This window comes from Grus americana, chromosome 15 (genome assembly GCF_028858705.1).
Source record: "Grus americana isolate bGruAme1 chromosome 15, bGruAme1.mat, whole genome shotgun sequence".
In the NCBI taxonomy this organism is placed as follows: Eukaryota; Metazoa; Chordata; class Aves; order Gruiformes; family Gruidae; genus Grus; species Grus americana.
Window position 1 is genome coordinate 17,565,284 of NC_072866.1, and position 26,734 is coordinate 17,592,017.

The 26,734-nt window shown below is 43.9% G+C and overlaps 1 protein-coding gene across 1 annotated transcript in view; it reads right to left on the minus strand.

The window, feature by feature from the left end:
- Positions 1-10,367: 10,367 nt before the first annotated feature.
- Positions 10,368-26,734, minus strand: part of LOC129213291 (BOS complex subunit NOMO1) — a 28,170-nt gene continuing 11,803 nt past the window's right edge. The window contains exons 17-31 of the mRNA XM_054843077.1: positions 26,140-26,203; positions 25,090-25,185; positions 22,476-22,685; positions 22,094-22,176; positions 21,166-21,325; positions 20,913-21,039; positions 20,161-20,274; positions 19,361-19,488; positions 18,610-18,751; positions 17,685-17,768; positions 16,123-16,233; positions 14,179-14,280; positions 13,842-13,961; positions 12,793-12,885; positions 10,368-11,873 (exon numbers count right to left, since the gene is read on the minus strand). Of these exons, the coding sequence (XP_054699052.1) occupies positions 11,742-11,873; positions 12,793-12,885; positions 13,842-13,961; positions 14,179-14,280; positions 16,123-16,233; positions 17,685-17,768; positions 18,610-18,751; positions 19,361-19,488; positions 20,161-20,274; positions 20,913-21,039; positions 21,166-21,325; positions 22,094-22,176; positions 22,476-22,685; positions 25,090-25,185; positions 26,140-26,203 (1,766 nt within the window). The 3' untranslated portion in view covers positions 10,368-11,741. The remainder of the gene's footprint in view (positions 11,874-12,792; positions 12,886-13,841; positions 13,962-14,178; positions 14,281-16,122; positions 16,234-17,684; positions 17,769-18,609; positions 18,752-19,360; positions 19,489-20,160; positions 20,275-20,912; positions 21,040-21,165; positions 21,326-22,093; positions 22,177-22,475; positions 22,686-25,089; positions 25,186-26,139; positions 26,204-26,734) is intronic.

Here is a 26,734-nt window from a genome sequence, read left to right on the forward strand (position 1 = left end):
TGGCTCGCAGCCACAGCATCTCATACTGCGATCCGGAGGGAGAACATATGCACGCTAAGGATTATGAAAAGCGATGACAGAGAGAATAGTTGCTCTAGATTGCAAGTGGCACACAGGAGATGATCTTTCTTTTACATCACAGTGGGTCAAGATGAAACGCTAACTTTCTTTTTCCCCTCATTTTAAGTCTGGTGTGCTGCCTGGGATTCATCCATAATTATATCCTATGAAAATTCCACCATACTCTCAAGCAGCCCTGGTTTTCTGTTCTGTGTTGGGGTGTGTATTATTGCCGCACCTATTAAACAACTCTTCTGCTTTGAGACCAAAAGAACAGGCAAGAGGTAGAGGGCAGGACTGCTGAGAGACGTCGCTTCACATCCTCAGCTTACTGCATAGGAATTGTGAATATCAACTATTTACAAAGGTCCAGGGAGTACCAGGTTATACATACTGCAGAAAGCATACGGAGTTTGGGGACCGGCAATATGCTCAGCACAAACGGAGAGCCACTTGGTATTACTTCCTGCCGGGGGGCATATATGTCATCACCACGTGGCGGGTCATGAATGTGTGAAACAGGATCGTTGTGATCTCCTGTCCCCATTCTGAAATAAAGATAATGAAAACAATCTATTCCTCACTCCTCCCAGGAACAGCAAGACTCAAAAAGGAACAAGAAGAATATTAAAACAAAAAATACTGGGGAAGAAAAGTGATTTTTCAAATTTAACTCCAAAACAGTCTGCAAGCTCCAGCGCTTAGCTTGCAAGCGCATCTTCATTTTAGCAATAATTAGATCCCTAGTCAAAAGCAGCAGCATTCATTTACAGCCATTCCAGCACAGCGCAGAACAGCACCTGAGGAGCTCAGACCGCCCTCAGAACACCCTTTGCAACGAGCAAGCTTTCTCAGCCTTACGAAGCCGGGGAGTTTGCTACGGACTCCTCAGGGAATCCCAAACCGGTGGGCGTTGGAAGGGACCTCTGGAGATCACCTAGTCCTGCCGCTGCTAGAGCGGGCAGAGGCCCTCTCCCCCTTTGCCGACTAACTGCCAGCACCGCGAGCGCTGCACGCACCGTGCCAGGACTGCTCGGGAGGCTTCCAGCACCCACGCGTGAGCAACAGCCCATCTGGTACTTCACACGCGATGAGCCGTAATAAATCTGTCTGGCTGTTTGTCTCTTTCCCTGGTTAAAACATCCTCGTGGCTCCAAAGGGTTGGACTATTCAGAGACTTGGGGTTTGCTAGTCCTACCCCCAGCTCCAAATGCCGCGTGGGACTATCGTTACCTGCAGAACGCGCTTGTCGCCAGCGGAGGGGACGCTCACAGCCACCCGACCGCAGCGCACTGACGGGCCAGCGGAGCTCCCTGGAACCAGTTCCCTCGAGCGCCGGCAGCTGGTTAACCAGGCTGCTGTGAAGCCACCACCAGCCCTGGCTTAGTCAGTCAGGTTCTCCCGTGCCGAGTTCAACGCTGCAGCAGCTCATTCACAGCCCAGGCAGCCGTGTCTCCCAGCTGTACGTTTAAAACACCTTCCTGGGACGCTGAGGCCCCCTTCACCCAGTCCAGCGGGGAGGAGTGACTGGAAGCTGAATGGTTTCCTGCTTTCAAATGAGCGCTTCAAGTGGCAAAGGTGGGACTGGATGTAAAGGAGTGGAAAATATTTCAGGGAAAAAACTGAGGCAGGCTTTATTTACGTGCTAGCCTGGAAAAGGAAGGAAGGAAAAAAATTCCAAGCTCTAAACCATCTCAGGGATCTGGAAAATGCTTTCCAGCTCAGAGCTAATTTACCTTACTGATGGATTTCCCCCGAGGAGGGTGAAGGACGAGGCAGCAAATTTCTGCAGGGAGAGCAGCTTGTTTCTCACAAGGGCACAGACATGCCAGGGGTATCACATACCCACCACAATTTCTCAGGTTAGACAGCTGGCCTGCATAAATGTGAGATTTCAGGAAAAGGCTTGGCTCACCGCAAAACATTGGGGGTGCTCTGGCTGCAGCCATTTGAATATACAAGTTTCCTTTACAGGAGAAAGACCCAGCAATTTCAGATTTCTTTCTGTTACAACATGAAATGAAAAAAAACATAAAAATCCAGGAAAATGAAATTTCAGGCAAATACAAACCTGTTTTTATTAAACTAAAAAGTCTTGTTCCATTTTTTATTTTTATCATTATAGTATGAAGTTTACTATATAAGATATAATAAAATGAAAAAATATTTAAGAGAAAAAATGGTCTCTATCAGTATCTTCCAATCTTCTAAAATGTGTTTTTATTGAAGTCAACACCTCCTCATTAATTTAATCCATCACAATTTTTTAGATTCTTATTCCCAGTGTTAACCAGAGTACTTAGCTTCTGTAGAAAAAAATGTGATTACATGCCATAAAGTCACGAAGTATTTTCACCTGGAAAATAAATGGAAGTAACCTTTCCAAACAGAATATATTAACATATGCTGGAGAAGCCATTGGTTATTCGCAGACCTCTTTCTTTCAGTCTTTAATCACTAAAGCCATCATTTTAGAGTCGGTTTTACAAATGGCAAAAGGACCAATAGCTCTCATGAGAATGTGGGGTTTTTTCCCAATCTGGGCAAGGTCTCACAAATGTGCTATATTCTGGTAATTATTTTTTAAGCAGAAATGTCGTCCCATTCCCTAAACCGAAAAACAAATCTGATTCTTCAGAATTCCATTAAGCTCCTTGCAAATGCAATCATCCTCATCTGAGAAGTACAAATATGCAGATGGCTTCACCCTATTATATCTTGTTCTCCCAAACAGAAGGAAATGAGAAGAAACCAGAAACCAACAAATATCCCCAGGCAAGATTTGCAAGAGCCTGAAGAAAATGGAGAAACACATCTGTTGCTCTTCTCCTCCTGTGATATGGAGAACAAAACCAACACGATACACCTCAAAAGGGGTCATGTAAGGAGAAAGGAAAATATTTGAGATTTACTTAAAGGCAGTCGGCTGTCAAACGCTCAGGAGAGCTGTATCATCATGGCTTTTTAAAAGACTGATTCTCTCTGCTCTGTCTTCAATCGATGAAGTTCAGGCTCCTGCCTTTAGGAGAAGCTGCAAAGCTGAGGAGTTCCGTGGCAATGCCTGCTTTCTCTCAGTCCCTTTTCCCCCGATCCCAGAAGCACCGTGCTGCCCTCTTGACAGTACATCCAAAGGCTCTGGCCAAGTGACGTGGGGGTGCGGATCCTCTGCAGGGAGCAGCTGCCCAGGACTGGGCACTGCCACGTTTGGTGCCGGAGATGTAGGTCTTGGCCTCTTTGGGTCTTGGTGGCCATCATAGAGACCATGCACATTTGAACTCCTACCATCTTTTATCTGTCTGATCCCCTTAGACTGGAAGGCCTTCGGGCTTTAGGTAGGGACGTTTTCTTACCTAGATGGGCAAGGCAGCTGGAATGACGGGCCATCAGAGCTCCAGCTTGGCCTTCAGAAAGCCTCCCCACTTCAGCTAGTAAATAAAAATAGCAATTTGGGACAATGTCCATGCCGTGTAGCACTAAAAAAAAATCCCAATTTTCCAGCACGTCCTTGAAAAGCAGGTTAAAAATTTCCTTGCTCCTGACAAGACCTCTTTCTGAAAGTGGTAACGCAAGTTGGAAGCTGGGGCTGTTACCTACCTTACGGCTGCGGAGCGAGCGAATGGGAGGAATTCTTCAGGCACAACGTAGGTGCGAAACCACTTACTGGACATCAGCTGTAGGCTCTGACATTTGGTCTGATTATTAAAGAAAATATTACAGCAAATAAGATTAATAAGACACAAGGAATTAGAATTTACTTAGTGAGTTCTGTTAGGCTAAGAATGATTTTAGATGCAGATCTGGGTTATATTCACCAGAACTAGAGCCGGAGTTTGGATAGCTGAGAGAGCGCGGCTTCAACAGTTGAAAAAAAAGCACCCAAACCAAGGGAGGCCGAGAGGTCCTGCAGAGCTGTAAGCAAGGTCACCGAGGCGCTGGAAGGTGCAGTTCGCAGGTAACAGCCCAGGGGTGTCTCTAATGGCGGAACAAAGCGAACCTGATGAGACGGGAAGATGAGGGATTAGGAGCGTTGCTGGAACATCCCAGCCCCTGAAGGGCCCTTCCAATGACTCCACCTTGCTCTGGGAGCTGTCAGTCGGGAACGCGGAAACGGCCGGCTCTCGTACTGTAACACGTGGCAAAACCTCCCTGATTTGGGCAAACGGGACAGGGCGTGAGGAGAAGGCAGCTTAAAAAGTGCTATGAGACACAGTTCTGGCCTCACGGGACCAAAGTGTCAAGAGATTTACTGAGGTACCTGAAAACGCACATAGGTGTTTATTAGATATTTTTAAGTATGTAATTCTGTAATTATTATTAAAACCCTGCGAAACAATGGCCTCGCTTGTCTAAATCCTTTTAGAAATTCCATCTCTCAAGTGCTGAAATATCCCTGGACGTTGGCCTTCAGTGCCCCAGGAAGCCTAGATACGGAGAAGGGCAGCCTCCTCCTGTTCTGAGGAAGATTAGGAAAACCTCTGTGTGTGACAGCGGAGCATCCAGCTATGGCGATGATCACCACTGGACTCACCATGTCCTAGAAGCCCCTTACTCTCTTATAATGAGAAGAAAAAAGAAAAAGTGAGCAAATAAGGAGAAGCTAGGTATCTAATTCAGCTACCAGTAAGGACAAATGCCTGCATTCAAGATCAAGCCATTAAATTTATTGAATATTCATGTTTAGTGAAGTACGGGATAAATCTCTCGTGGTTTTATTTAGGGTTTTATGATGTACATGCAAATCAGCTTCAGTACTGCTGATATTAATCACCCTACCCATAGATCTTGGGGGAGGATATCTGCTGCCGTTTCACAGTGTTACTAACAGCAGCGTGTCCCTGTTCTTGCTGTTTCTCCCTCTGCACTACTGCAGCTCTGTACCGGACCTCGGGGAAAGGGAGGGGAGAGATGTGTTTTGCCTTTCCCACAATACCCGAACTGCTCCTTACACACAGGTCTCAGCCCGAGACCTGAACCTCCGCGAACCAAAGTCCCAGCTCGTAGAGCTGGAAGTTACACACAGACAGATGAAAGTGAGTTCCCAAAGCACCAAGATCTCTTTTTGGTCATCTTCCACCCTGGCGCTCACCAGAAACAAATAGCATTGAGAGCAAAATCGTCACTTTGCAAAGTTCATCCGTACTGCAAAAAGTGAAGTCCATGGTCTTATTTCCCACCCTTGAGTCAGTGCTCACTGTGCAGAACCACCACAGCATCGGTTACTCCTCTCACACCTGGGCCACAGAGAGCCAAGAAAAAATTTACTGAGCAGAAATGTAAAAATATAAACCTAAGCTCTAGAGACTGCCGAAAGGATGGTGCTGTGCTCTTTGTGCTCTGCTTGGAGAAAATTACGTTTGCCAATGAAAAGATGAGTTTGGGATTTACAAAGTGACTGTACCCCGCTCTCTCTCCCCTTTTAGCAAGCGCTGTGTGCTGGGACCCCCTTCTACTCCCGGCTGCCTCCACCAACAGGAGCTACAAGTCGATCCAGAAAGAGCAAAGCTGGTCATATCGGTAGTGAGAAATGCAAACGAGATGGCAATTTTTAGAGGTAAAGTTCAGGCACCTCTCTATTTAGGAAATTCGGGGCTGCATTCAGGACTCCAGCAGACACAGCACAGAGTCTCGCCCCGTTCAGGGCACCCCAGGGCCGAGTGACAAGTCCCTGTGGACGCAGCGTGGCCAAAGGGTGGAAACCTGGCCGCACTGAAAGCCGAGCAACAGGCTCCAGCAGGAGAGGACAAAAAGAAATAATATCAAGTGCAAGACAACACCCATCCGCAATATCTCAGCATGCAGACAGACCCACGTCTGCAGCCACGCAAACTGTTTTGAAGGACAGCAGGAATGACCAACAAGACAGCTGAGGAGTGACATTACAGAAAGCATCACACAATCATGGACAAGATTTACACAGCTACAAACATGAAAAGTAACACGTGAATACATTTTTTTTTAAACTGCTTTACTTTGTGGAGTTCTGACATTATTGTATGTCACCAATTCCACATCTGCTCGCCATGACTTGAGATATCACTGCTGGACTGAGCTTTGCACGAGCACACATAGCCACATGAATCCTTACTAATACAAGCTTAGAATAATACTCCCAGAGCTTGTTTCAGAGCTGACACTAGTCAAAGCTGGTCTCTCCTTCCCTCACGCCACAAAGAGTGACAGGGTCCCTGCACTCGGCAGTCGCACCAAGCCTGCCCCAGGATGATGGTACACGCAGCCGGAGTGCTGAACAGAAGGGAAACGCCATTTCTGATTTTAAATGCATAAGCAAATTTGCATCCGATTTCCATGCTTATTAAAAACAAAGTAATTTTTCTCTCTGCACGTGCAGGGCTTTGTTCCCGCGGTGCCGGAGGGCTGCCATGGCAGGTGCCGGCTGAGCTCCGTCAGGCCTGTCGGCACAGCAGGAACCCGCCCGGCCCAGCCCGCGGCGAGCTCCCAGTTCGGCCGCAGAAAGAAGCCGTCCCCGTCTGCCACATCCCGTGGATCCGGGAAAGGGCAGAGGAGGCCCGCACGGCATCCCCTCCTCTCCCTCGGGAGGAGAAGCCCCACGGTACAGAATGGAGCGCGTGAACATGGCGCCTAACGACCGCAATACCTAACGACTGCTGTAGAAACCGCTTCAGTGCGGTGAACGCTAGAGCCCATCGGAACAAAATAGCTCAAATAGCTCCTTCTCACGGGTTTTACTTCAGCCCTCATTAGTTCCTTCTGTGCCTCAGAGTAGGAAAGCTTGGAGTGGGAATTTGGTGGTGGTTTACCACAACCCCACGCTTTAAAAAAAAAAAAAAGGAAAAAGTAGCTGGCCTTAGTGTGATGAGAGACCTATGAAGAAACTAGAGTCTTTGTGATGGGGATTTAATTATTCTGGTATCGACAGAGATGAGAATTAAAGGAGGAATCAACCTGCGGCTTTCCACTGGCAGTAAAAAACAGGTTTATCTTTCACTGTTTATTGAGCTCTGAGATATGATAAATTCAATAACGGTCTGGTGGGTGTTTAGTGCTTTATGATAATCTATCATTGGGCTTAACGTAATCATGGTCTTAGGCTACGAAGGTAACAAATAAGACTTCAGACGGCATCATGTTGCTAAGCTCAAATGTTCCCAGAAAGATGGTGGGAGAGGAGGGGGTAGAAGCAGGAAAAAGTGATATTTAAAGCAAACAGAGTAAATAATGCAATCATGTTGATCCCGGTAATAGCACACAGTTAAAAGTGGCAATGGAAGTTACTGGAGTAAAGCAACAACATATCAACTATAGACAGAAAGCAATTACAAAAGGTATAATAGAAAATTGAAAAGACAAGCTAGCTGATGTAAAAAGCTCACAAAACCTCTGTAAAACATTCAAGGGGAAAAAGTTGCACTTGCTAATACTAATCCACAAAGGCTCAGGGAATGCTAATTACATAGAGCTGCTCTTCATTTGCACAAGGACATATGGGCTCGTTCCAAGTTTAAATAAATGACTGAATGACAGACACTATGCTCACTGGTGTTCTTTTAAAAGTGAAAAAAAAAAACAACAAAAAACCAAAAAAACCCAGAAATAATTACAGAGTTCTGGCATCAGTTGATAACACACCAGAAATAGATTTACTGGATTTCCAGACTTTCAGAGATTTTCTAAAGCCACCACTCTATCGGCAAGGAAAACACGACTTCCCACGTCAACTTGAACCCCCGCTGGGTGCGACTGGGGCCAGCGCTGCTGTTCAGCTCAGGAAATCTGCTGCCTTTCAGGCCTTCTTACACCACCCATTTTATTGCAGCTACCTGTGCAAGAACCCCAATTTAAATTACTTTCAGACTGGAAAAAATAGAAATACAGATACCGTACAAACTAGGGAATACTGAACAGGGGAAAAATTAGACATCAGTCATCTCAGGGTTCAACTCCACATCCAGCCCCAGCTTTTCTGGACAAGTCAGTTACTTGGGTGTCTGGTGGGATTTTCAAAGCCACCTTACCTTCAACATCCTCAGTGCTCGGTCCTTGTTTCCTCGGCACAGGGCTGAGCAGGGTGCTCGTTGCTTATTAAGACTGCTAATTCTACAGTTGCACTTTCAACATCTAAAGAACAAAACTCACGCACGGAAGAACAGCAGCAGGAGTCAAGTTGTGGTCTCGGATGGGCGATGCTGAAGGCCCGCAGCGTTGCCGCCTTATTTGCGCAGTACGGACGTATCTGCTGACGGAAAGCAAAATACCCAAGGGTCACCCCATCGTACCGAACGGCCGTAGCAGAGGATGGCACGTCTGCTGTCGGCCCTGACTTAATTAACGTTCTTTCTTTTCTTTCTTTGGTGAGTTCGAGAAGCTGGCAAGGATCGTAGCTTTTCTGCTGTAAAAAGTAACCTGGAGGGGGGAGCCTCAGTCAGCGCATCGGGGCATCAGCAGTAACTTCCCCTTCAGAGGTTTCCTCCCGGAGCCCTGCCCTCCGTAGGAAGGGAAGCACCGAGCTGCCACGTCAGGCACAGACCCGATCTCACACTACATTATCATTTTCCCTACATGTTCTTAATGGAGAAAAACAAATAAACACTTAGCCCCAAGAATCTGATTCATACAACTGTGTATCTTAAATAGTGCAACTCAGCACATACTGAAACTTCAATTTTAAAAATAAGTGCAACAAAGACTATTAAATAGGAGGGAACCTGTGTGTCTCCACCCTTGCCGAGAATGGTTTTTTTCTGTTTTAAAGCATTTGTTTTCTCGCTTTTAAGTACATTTGGTTTCTAAACTGCTGTATCTTTATTTAACAACATTGTTGCTTAAGCATCAAACCCACTTGTTCTTGGAATGTGACAGCCATCTAAAAGATGATGCTTTAGAAACTAAGCTGAACCATCTATAAAGAAATTGTAAAATTCAATATTAATGACCCATTTCATTCTTAAACAACAGAATTCTGTGCATCACTGATGAGCCAACCAAATATGTAATATTCATTGTTGCTTTTGATAGAAAAATCAAGTAACACGCAGTGCCATCTTTATCCGGAGGGCCTTACTCTCATTTCCAACAGAATTCACCCGTTTGCCGATATTTAGCTCACCAAGCAAATGAATTAATCATTCTTTCACTACTGTGCCTGCAAAAAAGAAGAGTAAATATCGAGCCTTGAAAATTTTCTAGTAGGAGTCAACATCTACGTTCGTCCCATTCTGCATTTATTCTCTGTGTTAACATAAACTAAAGATGCCACAAGCAGCTTTCACTGACCGTTTCAATAGAAAAGCTCAAGAGACCGGTCCAACTGCTATGGCAGTCTTGGTTTTAAGAGCACAAACCCACTTGCAAACCCTAGCTACGCAGAGCTAACAAACCCTAAACCTTCCGCTCAGAGTACAGAAAGCAATCCCGCACCGACGCGCCATTTCTGCGCTGAAGCACGCGTGTGAAGGAGACCCTGTTGAGCTACGCGCTCCGTGACGCCATGGAGGCAGAGGTGCCGCCACCCCAGTCGGCGGTGAAGGCTGGAGGAGGCAGCGGTGCCAGGCACTGCCAGGAGCTGGGCCACGCAGCCGGGGGATGGCCCGTGCAGAGCTCCGCGTCCACACAAACCTTCCTCCTGCGCCCGTCGGGCCGCCCACGGCTCAGCCTGTCCTCGCTTTACACGCGTGGCTCCGGGGACTGGAGAGACCACGTCGCTGATTGCTCTGCTTGGGTCCATGCCTCTCATCATTGGTTTCCAAACAGAACTGGAGATACTGGTTTCTTGACATTTAGTACGTCAGTTCTGCTTTAGAGAATGATCTCATGCATTCGTCTTCCCCGTGTTCTCAAAGAGTGCCATGCCTTCTCTGCCAAGAGAAACTGCAAGCTATAGTTGTTGTTAGGAATACACTCTTCAAAAGCAGAATAAATCTCCAACACAGGGCTGGAAGCAGGTGGGCCACCGGTGTGCTGCAGAAGGCAAAGGAGAGCAAATTTTGAGAAGAGACACTGGGGAAATCCTAGGTTTGGAAGCAAAGATTAAATTAGCAAGTGCTAACACTTTCTTTTTTTTTTTTTTTTTCTTTTTATTAACAGCATTTCCAATGTTTAAGGTCAATCATCAGCAAGTCCCACAGCTCAGAGGTCAGAATATCTGGTAGTCCCCTGACGGCACGTGGACACGTGCATTTCCTCCTCGTACATTCCCCCAAAGCAGCAATATCGTTCTTAACATTCACCAGCTTAAGAGAGAGATGTACTGAAAATGTACAATTTATTGTAAGTCTTACTCCACTTTGTTTTCCCGCAGATGTTTCATCACAGCAATATAAAATTCAAGGTCATTAAGCAGAGAGCATGATATTTTATTAGAGCTTCATCTCAAACTCTATACATACATGCTTTTTCGACATTCTTAATTTTTAATAAGATCTTGATAGAATTTCCCTCGGAGAGATTAGAATGATCACCAAATGAAGTTTTAATTATTTAGGCCCAAACTAATGCAAAATACCAACAAAAATAGCATAAAACTTTTTGCATTCTAATTTCTAAGAACGGTAGGGTTTGTAAGCTTAAATATTTAAATGTAAAGGGACTTTATTTCAAGCACTATAAAAGAGAAACATTGCCACTTGCTGGCAGTACCAATGTCTTTGCAATACTTGTAGGCATTTAAGTGCATCTTTCAAAAGCTCTATTAACCTTTATACTATTTGTCAATAAAAAGCCCCATTAACATTTAAACTGTGTATGTCCAACCGTCTACTTCAACCAAGAATCAAAAGAGAGCCTGTAAGAAACAGGTATTTATTACAGACTACATTGTTGGGACTGTACACGTTGCAGATTTCAAAAAGCTCACATTTCTTAAAGTAAAAGAAATTGATCATCAGTTGGCAAGAAGGCTGCACGTGGCCTGAGCAGATGCGACAACCACACGGGCCGCGGGCATCACCGACAGCACCAGACAGCTTTGGAAAGAGCTGTACAACCTGCTGGAGCCACGTCAGGAACACTGGAGGTCTGAAGAGATCACACTGAGGGTGAAACTGGAATTTAAACACGGCTTTTGCAGTAGGACCAACAGAACTTACCTGACACTAACCATTTGTCTTCATCGGGCAAAAACTTGAACTTAATCAAAGATAACATAATCACTGGATAAGAACTGAAATCACAGCTGTGCAGATGACAGACTCTTCAATCAAGCTGCTGAACTGGAAGTGCCAAAGACATCATTCACCACCTTATGTATATTCCCCAACACTTTGTTTCAAGCACCACTGATTTAGTAAAATCCCAATGTGCTGTTTCTGTAAAGTGGATATTTCAAAAGGTAAGGAAAAATGATCCCAAAATCTAGACACTGAAAGTGAAGTCACATGGTCTATCACCACTGCTTTTACAAATCAGTAATGAAGACCGCATGACCTGCTCCACTGAAGAGAAAAAACATTAATGAATTGTCTTCAAGTACAGGAGATGCACTCACAGTGACAGCAGAGGCATTCATTTCATTACTTTACAACAAGGAAATCCGTAGACTCCGTAGAAAATTTACAACCAAAATGGACCTAGTGTGACAAACGGCACTCGCGCAGCAACAACAAAAATGGAAAGTCCGCAAATTCAACAAAAAGGCATTTTAGTGGCTTGGCTTCCTCAGGCTCCAGTTTGGCAGAGCACCACTTCACGCAGTCACTCCTTTCACCTCACGTCCGTCTTGTCTTCTGTTTTTTCGTTTGCCTCTTTGCATCCTCTGAGCCGCCTGTGTCAGAACCTGTCTGTCCAAGAGCACGTACTCCCTGCAATCGAGTTGTCAGCTGCAGCAACAAGGGAATAAGCTGGGCAAAAAAAAGGGGAAGCCACTTGTGATTACGATGGTACGTGAGGTCTGAATGATAATGTTCTTTAGACCCATGCACCCCCAAGCAGACAGAATCTGTTATGTAAATGGCACATCTGCAGAGATATCAGAAAGTGCCAGCAAATCTTGGGAAGGAATCAAACCAATCCGCTGGGAATTTCTGATAATCAAAACCTAAAGTGACTGTCAGTAACTTTTTTCCCTGAAGTCATCCAGCCACGAACAGCAGTTTGAATCCTGAGTCTAGAAGATGACCGCTGTTTTCAGTGGAGACGCTTCCAGTGACACTGTAGAAAGTCCTGGAGAATCACACATTCTGCGCTGTCTTACCCACGTTTGAGGGGAAACCAAACTGCACAGACAAGTTTCTCGTACCAGCAGAACAGAAGTCCAGTCATATCAGAGAAAACTAGAACAGCATGGCTTGTTAACAATGACAAGGGGTTATACAGCAGGTAGCTATATTCTTCTTGAGACCTTTTTGCCAGGGAGGGTGTAAAGCTAAAGAGACGAGACTCAATGACTTGCAAGATTATTTCCAGTCTGATTGCTCCTGAAGCCAATAAAATAATTATTTTCATTCCTATTATCACTGAGTCTGGTTATGTGAATTTGAATGATGCTGTATTGTTTTTTTTTTCCCAGAGCCATCAAATGAGAAGACAAAATTCAGAAACGGCACAGGAACTCACCTTCACACTGAGCTTTTTTAAATGAAGATAATTGTCCAAAAATGTGGCTACATTGTGGCTTTTCTTAAAAGATGTCATATAAGGCGATTGCTGACTGCATCTCTGTCTGGATAACCACCTCAACAAACCCTCACCTAACACAGGACAAAGTGTTCATTGATAGGACAACAATATTTGGGTAAGACAAAAAACTCCATGACCCACCTTATCATGGTTGTAACCAGCCAACAACAGAAGCAGCGTCAGCGGTAACGCGATGTAAGACCCTTGGGCAATATCTTGTTCAGGCAGCTTTCTCTGAAAACAGTGAGGACCATGGATTTATTTTTAAAACAGTCATTTTGGCTATGAAATCCCTCAGCTTTAAGCAACGTCAGCAATAGGATCATGTGGCACATCCAGCCCTTCCCCAGCTTCCCTCCAAGTACTGCTCTAAGCTGTTCTTCACCTTCTCCTCCAAGGAGTCCCCTCGATCAGCTTCATTCACCTATTACCTCCTCCTGGGGCTGCTGTTTTGCAAAGCTAACTCCCTGCTGGTCAGTCTCCACTTCCCTGGTGCGCTTAACTCGCCTCTCACATGCTGCCCAAACCTCAAACCTCTGCGATCCCAGCGGTGACACTACAGCAACTGTCCTAGCACTACAACTTTCAGGCACATCTGCACCCTCCATTTATAATGGCCATGTCACGTTTCCCTCGTTTCCCTGGCATCTGAGCATGCAGTGATGCAGAAAAGAACTAAGTCATTTAAGTATTACAGAACGACCACCACTAAATTGACAGCACTGTTCAGCGGTGCAGAGAGACACTTCTGTCTCAAGGGAGCAGCTTTCCTCAATGATACTCTGAGACCTCCTCTGCTTTACACTCTACCTCAGCTCCAACAACTAAAGCTCTCTTTTTGGCCTGGTGATACTGCTTTCACCTACACAGAAGTCTTTAAAAGAATTCTGACAACAATCCTATCTTTCTCCTTCAGCCCCCAGTTACCGCAACCCTTCCGTTCGTGTCATGGCTACAGCTCCTTCCCGAGCTCCCTGCCTCCCATAACACACCAGGCTACTGCAGCCCTGCCTGATGCCGTAAACGTGGCCACATCCGAACTCATTGCCACTGCAATGCCCCTCATAAACCTCTTCACATTGACATTAACAGAAAGTTTGGCCAAGACCACACAACAGATGCAGGCTATACAACCAGACACTGCTCTCAAGGTGAGCACTTGAACATTTAAGTAGTCATTCTGTACTTACAGTGGGACTAAAGACCAGCGTAATGTGTTTGTGATATCCAATAGCAGTGAAGGAAACTTGAGGCAGGGTGTAGTCATACTGTGTTTTGGACAACGTAGAATCCAGGAGGACCACGTAATTCTGCGGGTAAAACATACGCTCAGTCTACGGCACCAGTAGCAGTCTGAGATGAAATTAGATTTAAAGGCAAAAGTCAGTTTACCAGGCTTCAAATCTTGTGAGGCGCTGGTCACTCCAGCGTGAGTACAGTATTGCAGGCACACCAGAAATAACACTTCAGTGTCCCGAGGTGAAAAAATTAAAGTGAGCTGAGCTAATTATTCAGCGATATTCTTACCTCTCCATCTCGGAGCAGTGGTGGGAAATGGAAAAATAAGGAGAGGCCTAAGTTGACTGTATGAATTGGGTTGTCAAGGTTTTCACTTTTGTAGAGCTTCACCTGTGAGGGAAAGAAGAAAGCACAAACCAGGTATTTCTGAGCCTGCACCACAACAGATATTTCAAACATCCCACATCATGAGGAATAAAAGCACTTCAAAATTCATCATGAGTTTTATAAACAGAAAGCTGTCAAGTAAGAACACCTGGAATTGTTCTAATCTGGGACGTGAGATGTCACAGAAACAGTCTTTTTACGGAACCTGAAATAATTTCGGAACAACTGATGTCTGCCATTTTCACATATGTACTGTATTCAAAGCAGTCTGTGCTGTGAATCCACCAGAACTGAGTATTCTGTTGAATAACCCCAGCAGTTTCACAGGAGTTTGCAGCTGGGGTTCTTTCTGTTTCCAATAGGCTCATTTTGCTTGATTTCAATTTCTCTACACTTACTCAACAAGCCAGACATCCTCAGGCTACAGAATAGGCCTGAAGTCCTCAGCAAATAGTTTGCTCAGAAACCAGCATAATTAAAAGAGGGTCATATCATAGTTGAATAAGGCTGGTAGGGGCAGCAGCCCCTCCTCACGTGAGGCTGCCCGTACACCCAAACGTCTCCTCCAGAGGACCAGGAAGCGAAGCGGTGGGTTTTGGGGAGCACTCTGCAGCAGCCTCTACACCACTGCTTGTAAACCTCTGGATCAGGCATTTGCCAAGACTTGGCTCTCCTTGCAGACATGGCCTAACGAAATTGTCATTGATTCCACCCAGTGCTACCGTGGTTGCAGCTCCAACCACAGTCCACCAGAGTGTTTCCAGTTGTTCCATCAAGCCTACGCAACCAGAAGGGACCAGACTGAGGTCACAAAACCTTGTGTCGTATTGAATCTTAGCGCATCTTTCAAAGAGAAAAATTTCTGCCTTGAAAGCAAGGGTGATGATGTGTACCCATCAACAGCACACGTGCATTGCATGCAACGCAAGACCCAACCTAAAATGAGACAGGAACAGGCTTGGGTAACTTCCACAGAATTACATTTTGACATCAATTCCTATTTGCTTAGGCGGAACTGCAAGCGTCTAAATTTCCCCAGAAAGATGGGAGTTTGCTCTTCAGTAAGGGGATACATCTTCCCTTCACACCTGCTCTGAGTGTGGGATCCTTTGGATATCTCCCAAAAAACCCAGCAGCTCAATAACGAGATCTTGGCAGGTGAGATGCATAACAGACTAGTCTGAAAGGAACCCAGGCATTGCCTTTATATTTGCAGGTAACACTTAAGCCTGAGAAATGGTACTGTAACTCCTAGCACACTAACACCTCTTGCAGATACTTCCAGCATTTGCACCCTAAGCCAAAAGGATCGCACATGTTGAGAAAGTTTTTCCAGAGTGCAGTCTTTTGAATTTTGAAAATTTCAACTTTACTATTTGTCTCGTACTCTCTCTTATAATTGCACTTTTAAACTCATGTGTCCTATGCTATCGTTGCATTCATATGCTATCTTCTCGCTAGCAGACATGCACGTCAAGAATTCCAGATATTTCAGGAATCAATGCAGCGCTCTGATACAGAGGACTCATTTCACCCCTGGTGTCTTGCTCTCCCTACAGAGAGGGCACCCCTTATCAGGGAAGCAGACCTAGAAATGTACAGGCCAACCTGAGAAAGTATTTCTTAAAACACACTCCATGAAAAATGGAAACGTTGAAGGAAAGCAGTGAGGAACACTGGAATCTTACTTCTATCTGGAATTCAAATTCACCTTCATTAAAGTATTAGTCACAATTTGAATTAAATGTGTGCTCTGGCTACTGAGCCATTTCCAGTGACCCCACCAAAAACCACTGGGAAACCAATGGCAAATACACTTGACAAAGATGAAAGGCTTGAACTTACGCATAATGTGGAGAGATATTCGGAAGATGTAATTACATTTCCACTTAAATCAAATTGATTAATTTGCCGGAACGCTATAATATTAACATCATCAATGTCACTGTTCCCAACCTGCAACATAAATCACAGTCATGTTTTTTCCAACAGAGGAACAGTTACCAGAGAACAGTTAGCACAGCACAAATATTGCTCTGACTTCTAAACAAGAAATGAATTTTGTTCTATACTAACCACACTGAAACATGAAGGCTTTCCAATTGCAAGTATTTTTCCTCCAGAGTTCACAGCTCACAATTACAGACTTGTGCATTATCAGCACAAGGCCAATGGCATTAAATTAAACTAGAAATGGAAGAAGTATCAAAAGCACGCATTATTTTGGAAGAGGCTGAGTTACATACACACGACTGCCTGATGTCTGAACATTCGTGCTAGGATGTTTATACAGTTGATTAACAAAGAATATGCTCATATCATAAAATAACCTACTTCAAAAATACATAACTTTATATTCCTCGAAATTGTTTAAAATACAAAACACTTGTGTTTCTCAATCTGAACCCCGCTCAGAGTAAGGAAAGACATTTACTGAAGCCAACAGAAACAGACAGGTTGGGGTCAGGCCAGGTGCCGTATCAGCAGCCCGGCACCACCGAGGCTGCCCGGTTTTCTTGCGGGTGCCTTTCGCACGCCTCCCTCCTGGAGAAGCGGCAGGCTAGCCAGGACACTGCCCATACAAGCTACTGCATACAGCTGTCACTCGCGGTACAAAACCTTCACATCATTTTCTGGAATCGGGTTTCCGCTCTCTTCCCCTTCCCAACCAGCAAGCACTCTCAGCAAGATGACACTAAGGACTTGAAAGAATTCTGCCCTTCTGTTTCACTGCGAAGAGGGCACCCTGGCCAGGCACGTGTCTGACCTCAAATAACGGCCATCTCCCACTGAAAAGTTCTGGACAACTAACAAAGGCTAATTAACCTTTGCTGGATGTCAAGAGATAAATGCGAGGCAGCTAATCTGAATCTGTAAGGATGGAGGAATTTTTAATCTTTAATTTAAGATTTCATCAGTTTTCAATTCAAAGTTATTATTACATTTTATAAAGATTCGCTAGTCTGAATGACAATTTCATCTACATCAAGACTGTAGGATTTGGACCAAACAAAGCATGACAAAATCTATCTTTCGTTCAGTAACTAAATACAAAGATAGGATAATATGACAATTTATGACATCCTCAAGTCGCTAGGGCTTTGTTCCACGTCATAAAGAAATGCTGAAAGGTATTCTAGACATTTATTCTCTTATTTCTTGACGTACCATTTTTGTGACTGCGAAAGAATCCTTTTCACTTGTTTACTGCTTGGGCTTTACCTTATTTCAATGTTAAGCTACGGTGCTGACACACAATATGGGGCCCGTCTTTAGGGAGCTAACTTGCTGAAAGCCACTTGTCTAAACAGAACACATTCAACTGCATTGCTGCTGATAGAACAGACATAATGCCTGACAGATGCATTTCATAGTTAAGTGATACTACAAAAAAAGAAAAAAATTACCTCAATTGCCCGATGCTGTGGTAAAGCTCTTTCAATGTGATCATTGCCTTCAGCTTTGAGTTGGACATGATAAACACAACCAGGCTAAAAGCAACATTCAGATGATAAATCCCAACTCTGAACCATACGTACGTTAATTTTAGAAGACAGCAAGAGATGCCATTTAAGATACATCACCCAAACAGATCTAACTCTATCCAGTTAAAGTTTTTCTTATCCCAAACAGAAAATTTAACTCACTAACACCATTAGGGTGTTTACTGCCAGCAAATACAAAAGGCCTATCACAGAACTTTCACTAGTTTATTACATTACACTATTAAAAGAAATCATCTGCTGTGAAGTGTTTTAGCTAGAAAGAAAATACATTAAACAGGGCTAAAACCTGATCAAATGCTGCTTTCTACTTCAGCATAATTGCTTACTCCATACATAGAGGTCCCATAAATTCCGTTTCCTGCAGAACAGCTCACTTCACATACATGCTGTACAACCGACATCATACATACACCTGACGTCCTGCCAAAAATACCCTGTCACAGCATTTTCACCAGAGAAACAAAATGCTTCCCCAAATTCCTTTGCCTCAGAAAATTCCCTGGTGTAACACCTGAACACTGCTGACCGCCCGTTAGACACACTCAGCGCATCGACCGGGGGCCATGTCCCCTCGTGGGAACCGTTCGGTGTTTGTGGGAGGCCAGCAGCGTGCTGGCAGCAAGTCCCACAGACTTACACTCTAAGCTTTTCCCCCTTCCCTAGAATGAATGTTCAGCACACGACACTGTTTCTGAACACAGAGGGACTCAAGGGAACCTGAGCTAGCAAATGCGATGGGAAACCAGCAATTGGTACCTAATTAATAAAACACATTTTGCTGCTCCATTATCACACTAAGTAAATGACAGAGGGTTCTAATCCTTACCAGAAGGCCACGGAGCCTGAATTTGCCCTCTTCATCAGTTATGGTGTCTTCTCCATAGATGCTACAATCCTTCTGCCCCACAGCTTCTACTGAGAGTCCCTGCTCAGGCTCTCCGTTTAAAGAAGAAACTGTGCCGTAACAGCTAGAGGTGTAAAGAGAACCAATTGCTACAGATGTGCATTGAACCAGTATCTGCACATTTAAAAGACATTTTATTGTTATAATTGATGGAAAAAGTAGTTAATATATTTAGCATAGCATGGAGTAGAAAAGGGGAATTTATAATGTATATGTAAAACTGTTCAAAGCATGAGATTTAGCTGCAGTTCAGAGCACAACTTTAGGAATCCAAGTTTCCCCAAGCTCCATGAACAGCAAGCAGCACGTACCCCTGAGGGCAAGGAAAGGAAGGATCCTGAAGTCAGATGCCTGAATTGGCCTGCCATCCCTACAATAGTCCTCTCCCGTCCCACTAGAGATGGCACAGGCCACTCCAGTGCCACTGACACAGCGCTTTCATAGCAACATTTCTCCTTACGCTCCTGCCAGCTGGGCTCAGCTATGTAGATATCCACACGCATGAGAAAAGGCTAAAAAAAGTACTTATACACAGCATCAGAAAGTTAAATCGTGCCTTCAAAAGTACCCTCAAACCTTCAGAACAGAGGTGTATCAGGAGGAAGCACACATTTTGCATAATGCATCCTGATACAGTACATAGCATTTTGCACGGCATTTCAGCTCTACTGACCTGTAAGCTGTTCTGTAACCAGTTATCCGAATTTTAAGATTCTGTCCTTCCTGCACTTCAATCATTTGTGATGATGGTTCAAAGCGAAACTCTTTCATCATGGGTTTAAAATAATACTGCCCTGGGCTCTGCGAAGAGGCAAAAAACAAGCTGTTTGCTGACCGTGACACAAAAATTCACCTACTCCAAACAATTATGTTTCTGTAAGAGCTCCCTAAAGAGCTAAAGTTCTCTGTCCCAACTGTAGGTTAAACTGGTTGGAAAACGTGAGCACTAAAAAGCAGGGAGCACATTGGACAATAAACCAATGGAACTCCACCAGTGATAAAGCCTGAAGAGGGAAAGGAAACTATGGCCCCAAAACCTTACTGCAAGACCTCAAGGACACGGAAGTGCCCAGGAGAGAAAGATGCCTGCAAGGAAACTATTCAGGCATGTCTACATGCATGTACAGATCAGTAATCTAATTAGATTTCTTTCCTCTAAAGACTCTGAAATGATCATCAGCAAACTGGCTTGTCTCATGTTTACAGACTGCAGATTAGTAACAGAGGTCAATCAACATCACCTACTACCTGTTGGGGAGGAATCTCTTGCCAGGTTAGATTTCACATCTTTCATTTGCTAAGACTTTAAGTGCTGCCCACTCTGAGGGACGCACATCTCTCGCTGTGGGTTACGATTTCACAGACCAAACGCTCCCTGCCACTGAGGAGAGCCAACAGCATCCCTGTTTTGGAGGGCAAATGAACACAGCATCGCACATGCAGCCACATTCAGAAGAACTAATTTCAACTTACCAGATTGGAAAAAGTCAGCATGCCGTTATCCTGTGTAAGGAGGTTGGACCGGAACATCCCTCCACTGAGAGACAAGAGAACTCCAGCAAGAGCCTGGTCATCCTCCGATTTGATCTGGTTTTGGAAAAGCAATAGTTGTAAGCGTAAGCAAGGGTTGCTTTACAAAGAAGGGATCAGTTCAGATGCCCCTTACAGAGTGCACAGATGTGCTGGCTCTGAGCTGTAAGAAGGAAAGTAGCCACATCTGCAGCGTGTCCCCTCCTGCAAGACTGCCGGGCTACAGAAGTTTGTGCTCTCAGCACCCGGGCAGTCACAGCCACACACAGCCAACGTCACCAGAACAGCCAGCCTTTCTCTGTCACTCCACAGGATGTGCTGGGGGCCAGAACAAAGTATCCCAAAGACCAGAACCAGGCAGCAGTTGGACCAGACTGTACACGAAAAAAATCACCTTGAGGGATAAAACTCATTAAGAGAAGGTGGTCCAACTCTACAAAAGCAAGTAAAGCCAGTCTTCTGGACTGCAGGCTCTAACTTTCACTCTATAAACCTTGCAAAATATCTTCTGCATGGCAACTCATGGTCTACAGCTAAGCTCATCCACTGAGGTTTGTTTCCCTGGGACAAAATTATCTTATCCCCAAATCCCACAGCCATTTGCGTTTGGCTGGGACACGTGGGTTAACTTGTTGCTTCTCTAGCTCTAAATGCACACACTATTCATTCAGAACCCAAAGTGTTTAGAAGGTTACCTCAAACGTCACCCCAGCAAGAGCAAAAGCTTTGAAGTCCCCAACTGTTCCTTCTACTGCAGTCAAAACAAACCCTTCTTTCGAAGCAGTAACTGTATATTCCAAGTCGCTGTGGAGCGGCCCAACGCTTCAAATAAAAGGAAAGAAGAACTCTCTTTAAAAAAAAAGCACTTGGATCGCACACACATGTTGTCAGGTCACCACTGCACTTTAACTAAGGAATCCAGAAGACGAAAATAAATCTGTTAATTACCTGTAAGCACCTTTGTCATCAGTGAAAACTGTGATGAGCGGGGAAGCTGCTCCCTTTTCACCAATGACAATCTCAACACCTTCCAATTCAGGATGAATTCGCCCTTCCAGAAATAAGCCTGCTTTTCCATGAATCTCTATCAGCTTTCCAGGGCAACTCTCTTGGTCGTCACAAAGGGGATTTAAGACAAACGAGAAAGTCAAAAATACACTCACCACTCTGTCTTATAGCAAGAATTTAACTATTTCCAAATGATCAGCTGATGTTCCTTTACCTCAGAATAAGAGATCAACTCGCACAATTCTATGGCCTCTCAACACATCTTAAAACATTTGAACATTCACAAAATCAATAACTAAGTTCCAAAGCTATAAGCGCATCTCCAAAACGAACATTCCGGGTTTGCTAAGTGCTTTGAGGATTCGTTCAGTTACAAATAGCCACATGGAGAAGATTCCACCAATATTCCCTTCTAGCTGGTATTACACTGAACTGTGACAAAATTTTCTGAGGTCAAATTCAGGTCAGCATGTGTTACGTTTCATGACAGAAGTAAAATTTTATTTCCCTCCCTCCAAAATACTCAGAACGTGCACAACAAAGAGCACATAAAAAGGAGTACCTAACATTTTCTAGTGCTTGCAAACAAAGTATGTTCACTTGGGAGGCTGATGGACACTGACTTAACATCAGCGTCAGCTGGCTGACAATAACCCTGACAATTCTGAAGCACATTCTGCTGAAAAACTGTACTTGCACCCTCTACCAAATACCCATGCTTCCAAATTCCAGAGTGAAACTGGCCTGAAGAAATAGCTGCAACTGAAACTAACATCACCTTTGAAGAGCTATTCATACGTTCATCTATAAGGATACATTTCTGCCTTACAAATCTACTCCTTTCAAACTAGATTTTATTTATATTTACCTCCACTAACAACTGTTTCCACATAAGGCGGGTAGAAAAGCAGCTCTTTTGATGACGGTGTCACAGTAATTTTCTCTCCAGACCTATAAACCACAAATAAGATACAATCAGAAGAAAATGGAATTAGCAGCTCCCATGTAGAACAGAGTACTGTATATTGACCCAAGAATCCATCTAAACACTCCAAGGACAAAGTATCAACAATAACCTAAGCAAAATTCCTATTATGTACTAGTTTCCATTGAGCTGAAAGTGAACAAGAAGAGGCAGGGGTACCCTTACAGCAGCTCTTTCCCAGATGAAATACATTGCTGTTCTGTTTGGTGGAAACACCACACAATAGCACAAAGAATACCCCTTGTCCACTGGAGCTCGGTATTACCTTGCCCAGTATGAAAATTCATATAAGAATGGTCCTTGGAGGTCCTCCACCATTTCTTGCACTGGTGGCTTTGTTCCTTCCTCCTCTTGACCCTTCTTTTCTCTCTCCTGTCGGCGGGTCTCAATTTCTGCCAGCTGCTGCTCCCTCCGTAACTCCTGTACGGATTTCAGGGGCCCTAAAACTAAGGCAGGTTCACTGTCAATGGATGACCTGAAAACATGGAGGAGAAAACAAAATCATCTCCTTTCATACGGAAGGATAAGAGCTTGTTATATCTCTTAATTACTGCCTTTATACCACAGCAGACAAGTCCCAGGATTTTTTTTTAAATCTACTTCTTTTTAATTCTGCTATTAACATCCGTATGAATCAGTTACTACTAGAAAGGCTCGTTCATAGCCACCACAGGTAATCTACCCAGCCTAGCAGGAAAGGACGTACACGCAACTCTCACCAGTTCTGCCCCGTCATGCTATAACCGTTCAAGAAGTCACGGCCCTGTTGCCTCCTCCTCCGCCCTGCCGTGCCTCAGCATCCCACTGCAGAGCCACCGCCACAGGCCTACATCTCAACCACTCGGCAGAGCCTGGCGTCTTAGCCTAGCCTTGGTTGTGGTAAGTAGAGAGTCTTGATTTTGCACTAAGTACCAGACACCAGCTCTGCTGCAGGGGCAATAACCCCACAGAAGCACTGACAAGCCAGCCGGAGTGGTAAATTCTTAAGCCCAAGGACCAGTTTGCAAGAGTACCTTTAACAAAGCCCTGACATAAAGGGAAAGGCTGGAATTCCAAACCTGAGAACAAGCTTAATGCGGAAAGGATGAGTTATACAAAATAAAGAGACGGGGAAGCTCCTTTTTTCCAGTACTAGGAACTTTCCATCAGAACATACCTCTCAGGAATACAGTATACTAGGAGAAAACAACTTCTATCACAGATAAATACTTCCAGTAGCTGGCAACTCCCAGGAAAAGCTCTGAGTTCTAACCTAGCTGCCCTATACATTTGAACTACCCAGCTCTCCTGTCACTGTCCACTGAACAGATTACTAGGTAAATTTAACCAAGTTCTTTACATGAGCTCAGAACAATGTATCTCGTTTCACTTTCCCTGATCTTGCATCCTCTCTTTCCTAGCAATTTCTTCTTGTCTCCAACCATCCTTTATATCTTATCTTCTCTCTTCTACAATATTCTGAAAAACTGTTGCAGAACACTGCAAAATTCTGTGAGGATTGAACTGAAATGATCACGATTACTTTTCCTACAACCACCTTAGATTATCAGGATAGTTCTGTCTCTCACTTCAGTCTTCACCTATATTCTCTTTTGTCAAGATTTTAAGAGAAACAGATGCTCTTGCTCTATCAAACTAAGTTTCAACAAGGCCTTAAATCCTTTCTCTGGAGTCCAGAGACAATACAGAAACGTAACAAACCAAAATTTTTTTTTGGTCTTAAAACCTATTAAAAAATCTGTACGGATACACACAGAGTCTCATTTTTCAAACATAACAAGCCATCATCGTAAATTGGTAAGGTATTTTTGGTTGGAGCTGTTTGGCTTTTTTTGGTTAAGTGAAAGTTAAGAGGCGACTGCCAGGGATCTGGTACACAAATACAGACTTGTTAAAACAACTGGCTTGCTTTTAAATCCAGAGCTGCCCCTTTTATGCTGATGGCATTCGCTGAAAAGGCAGGCAGGCATCGGGCAGGCTTGAACAGAGACAGTTTGTCTGCTGCCTCCAAAGCACTTGCCAATCGTCTCAAAAAACCCAACCAGCCCAGAAGGTCGGTATAATATTCACCTCCTCACTAAGGTGTTTTTAAAATCCTAATGGCTCTCTGCTGTCTCAGTGGTTCTTTTCCAGCTGCTGTAGTTGCCCAGTAGTTGCAGTTATAGGTTCATTAAACTCAGGGAACTCGAGGCAATGCTCTGCAGGTAATTTGTTCTCTGAAAAGATGTTTTCTACTCTCAGAGAAGTTTGAGAACCCATAGTCTAGAACAAGTGGACATCAGCAGAGCATTAATAAAGCACTCATCATTATCAGACACTTCCAGGCAGATCTGGCACCTCACACAATTAAAGCTGTTCACAAATCAGTGCTCCCTAGTGAGCTGTCTGTTCAGCTAAACATAAATTGGCGCATTAGTGTGTAATCACTCTGCATGGTTTTCCTTTTATAACCCTCTTCACATCATAACAATGCTCTAAAGCAGCAGATTCCCATTCTGAGGTGGAAAAAAAAAAGAAAAAAAATAGATGTCAGTGCTAAACAGCTCAGACCTAAGCTAAAACAATACCCTCTGAATTCTGAAATTTCAGCTCATTAAAGCGTATAAAAACTCAGAATATCATTCCTTTTTATCATGACACATCAGCAGAAAGGGGCTATATTGAAACGAAGTGACGATGTTAAAAATGAGGGCTGGGAATTATTTATCTATCTACAAAGACCTCAAAGCACAGCTTAGCATAAAAACCTCTAGCAGTCTAGAGCTGGATGCCAGCCCCTTAGAAAGCAGCCACTGTGGTATTAAAACTACAGTAAAACTTTATGAGAGAGATGTCTTTTTCTTCCACTTTTTATAGCCCCAGGACTTCTTTGTTCTTACTTAATGGTAATAGTCACATCCATCAGTTTATCCGTTACAATCGTGCCAAGGACATGGTGTCGAACTGCCGTGAGCGTCAGTATACTAGGAGAGGACCTGTAAATCAAAGTAACAAAGAGATGAATTCAAGGCTCCCCTCCTGAAGAAAATAACCAAACCTTATTTAGCAGGGTTTGTGCTCCCATCCCTAAGTTTGAAGTGCTTTATTATGAAGATGACACACAAGTTCCACAGTGAAGCTGTAGTGCTGAGATGATAGAATATTGGAAAGGGAGCATTTTCCAGCTCTGAACTCCAAACCACTGCATGACATTGGCCAAGCCAATTCCTTCCTTTGTGCCTCCTGCTTCCTCTCAAGCTAAAGCTGATTTGATTGACTTCGCATGTACAATTCCTTTACGCACAATTCCTTTATCTCTGTTCAAAGTACTTTTATTTCACTAACACAGCAGAAAAGAATCAGATTGTAATGCTGAATTCATTTTCTGCCATGTTCATGAATTAGAAGCAGTCTGGGAGCAGAAATCCTCTTTTTGGAAGCAAAGAGCCATTAAGCACATTGCCAGACTATAACCTATAAATAAATAACACAACACGGCTGACTTAGGAAGATCAGCACTGCTTACTTGGGATTAGGGTGAGCAGAATCAAGTCACAGCACTAGGGACGTACCATGGTGGGATATGCCTCTTAGTAAACTTACTATCCTATCTTTTGCATTTCAACTCTCATAAGCGATCAACAGTTTCCACAGAAATCTCTCTCCTTTGTTATAAAGAAAAACCAACATTAAACAGACAGAAGGCTGACAAAAATCTCCATTCAAAGTAGCAAAAGCATCTTTAAAGCCTATCATTAGTTGATTATTTTTTTTAAGACTAGAAAGGGCAAGAGAACACCTCTGATACACTTTGCTGAAGCTTCCCTCTACTGGTTAGAGCCAGTCACAGCAACACACCCTGAACTGCTGAAAGAAGGCAGCTGCAGCAGAAGGCAGCTTTGTGAAAGCATATTGACAGGCATAAGATCCAAACCAGATTTTGCTCTTACGTGTCATAAGTGTAATACTCATGTTCAAATTGGTGGCAGGAACGTGGGGTCACTTCGTATACACCTGTGAACATTAAGCCAAAGAATGATCCACTGAAAAAAAATTCAGCTGTGTTGGCTGAATCGTCAAGAGCACGAGACCTGAGGTACAGAAACAATTACCAAATTTGACTATCTATCTATGCCTTTCACACAGACACTTGTTAATTAATTCACCTCTGTTCAGTCATAGATCACTACTGGAAGCTGTGCACACTGGTACAAAACACAATTAGGCATCACTACAGATAAACATAATTACAAACTCAACAAACCAAACAAGCTCAGGAGTAACCTATTGTGGTCCCATAGCTGATATCCTTTGACTGGTCACAGAACCACTGTACTATTGTGTTGTGAGTGAGACCACTGGCTCTAAGGATGACATGTTCAAACCTGAAAACTGAATCAAAACCAAATACATTTGTTCACTGTTTTGCTAAGGGGCCATAACACAGAATTTGCTCTAACACATTTAAAGGCGAAAAAAAAAAAAGAAACTAATCTCAAAACATTCTTTTTTCTTGTTATAGATAACCCTATGGTTATCACATTC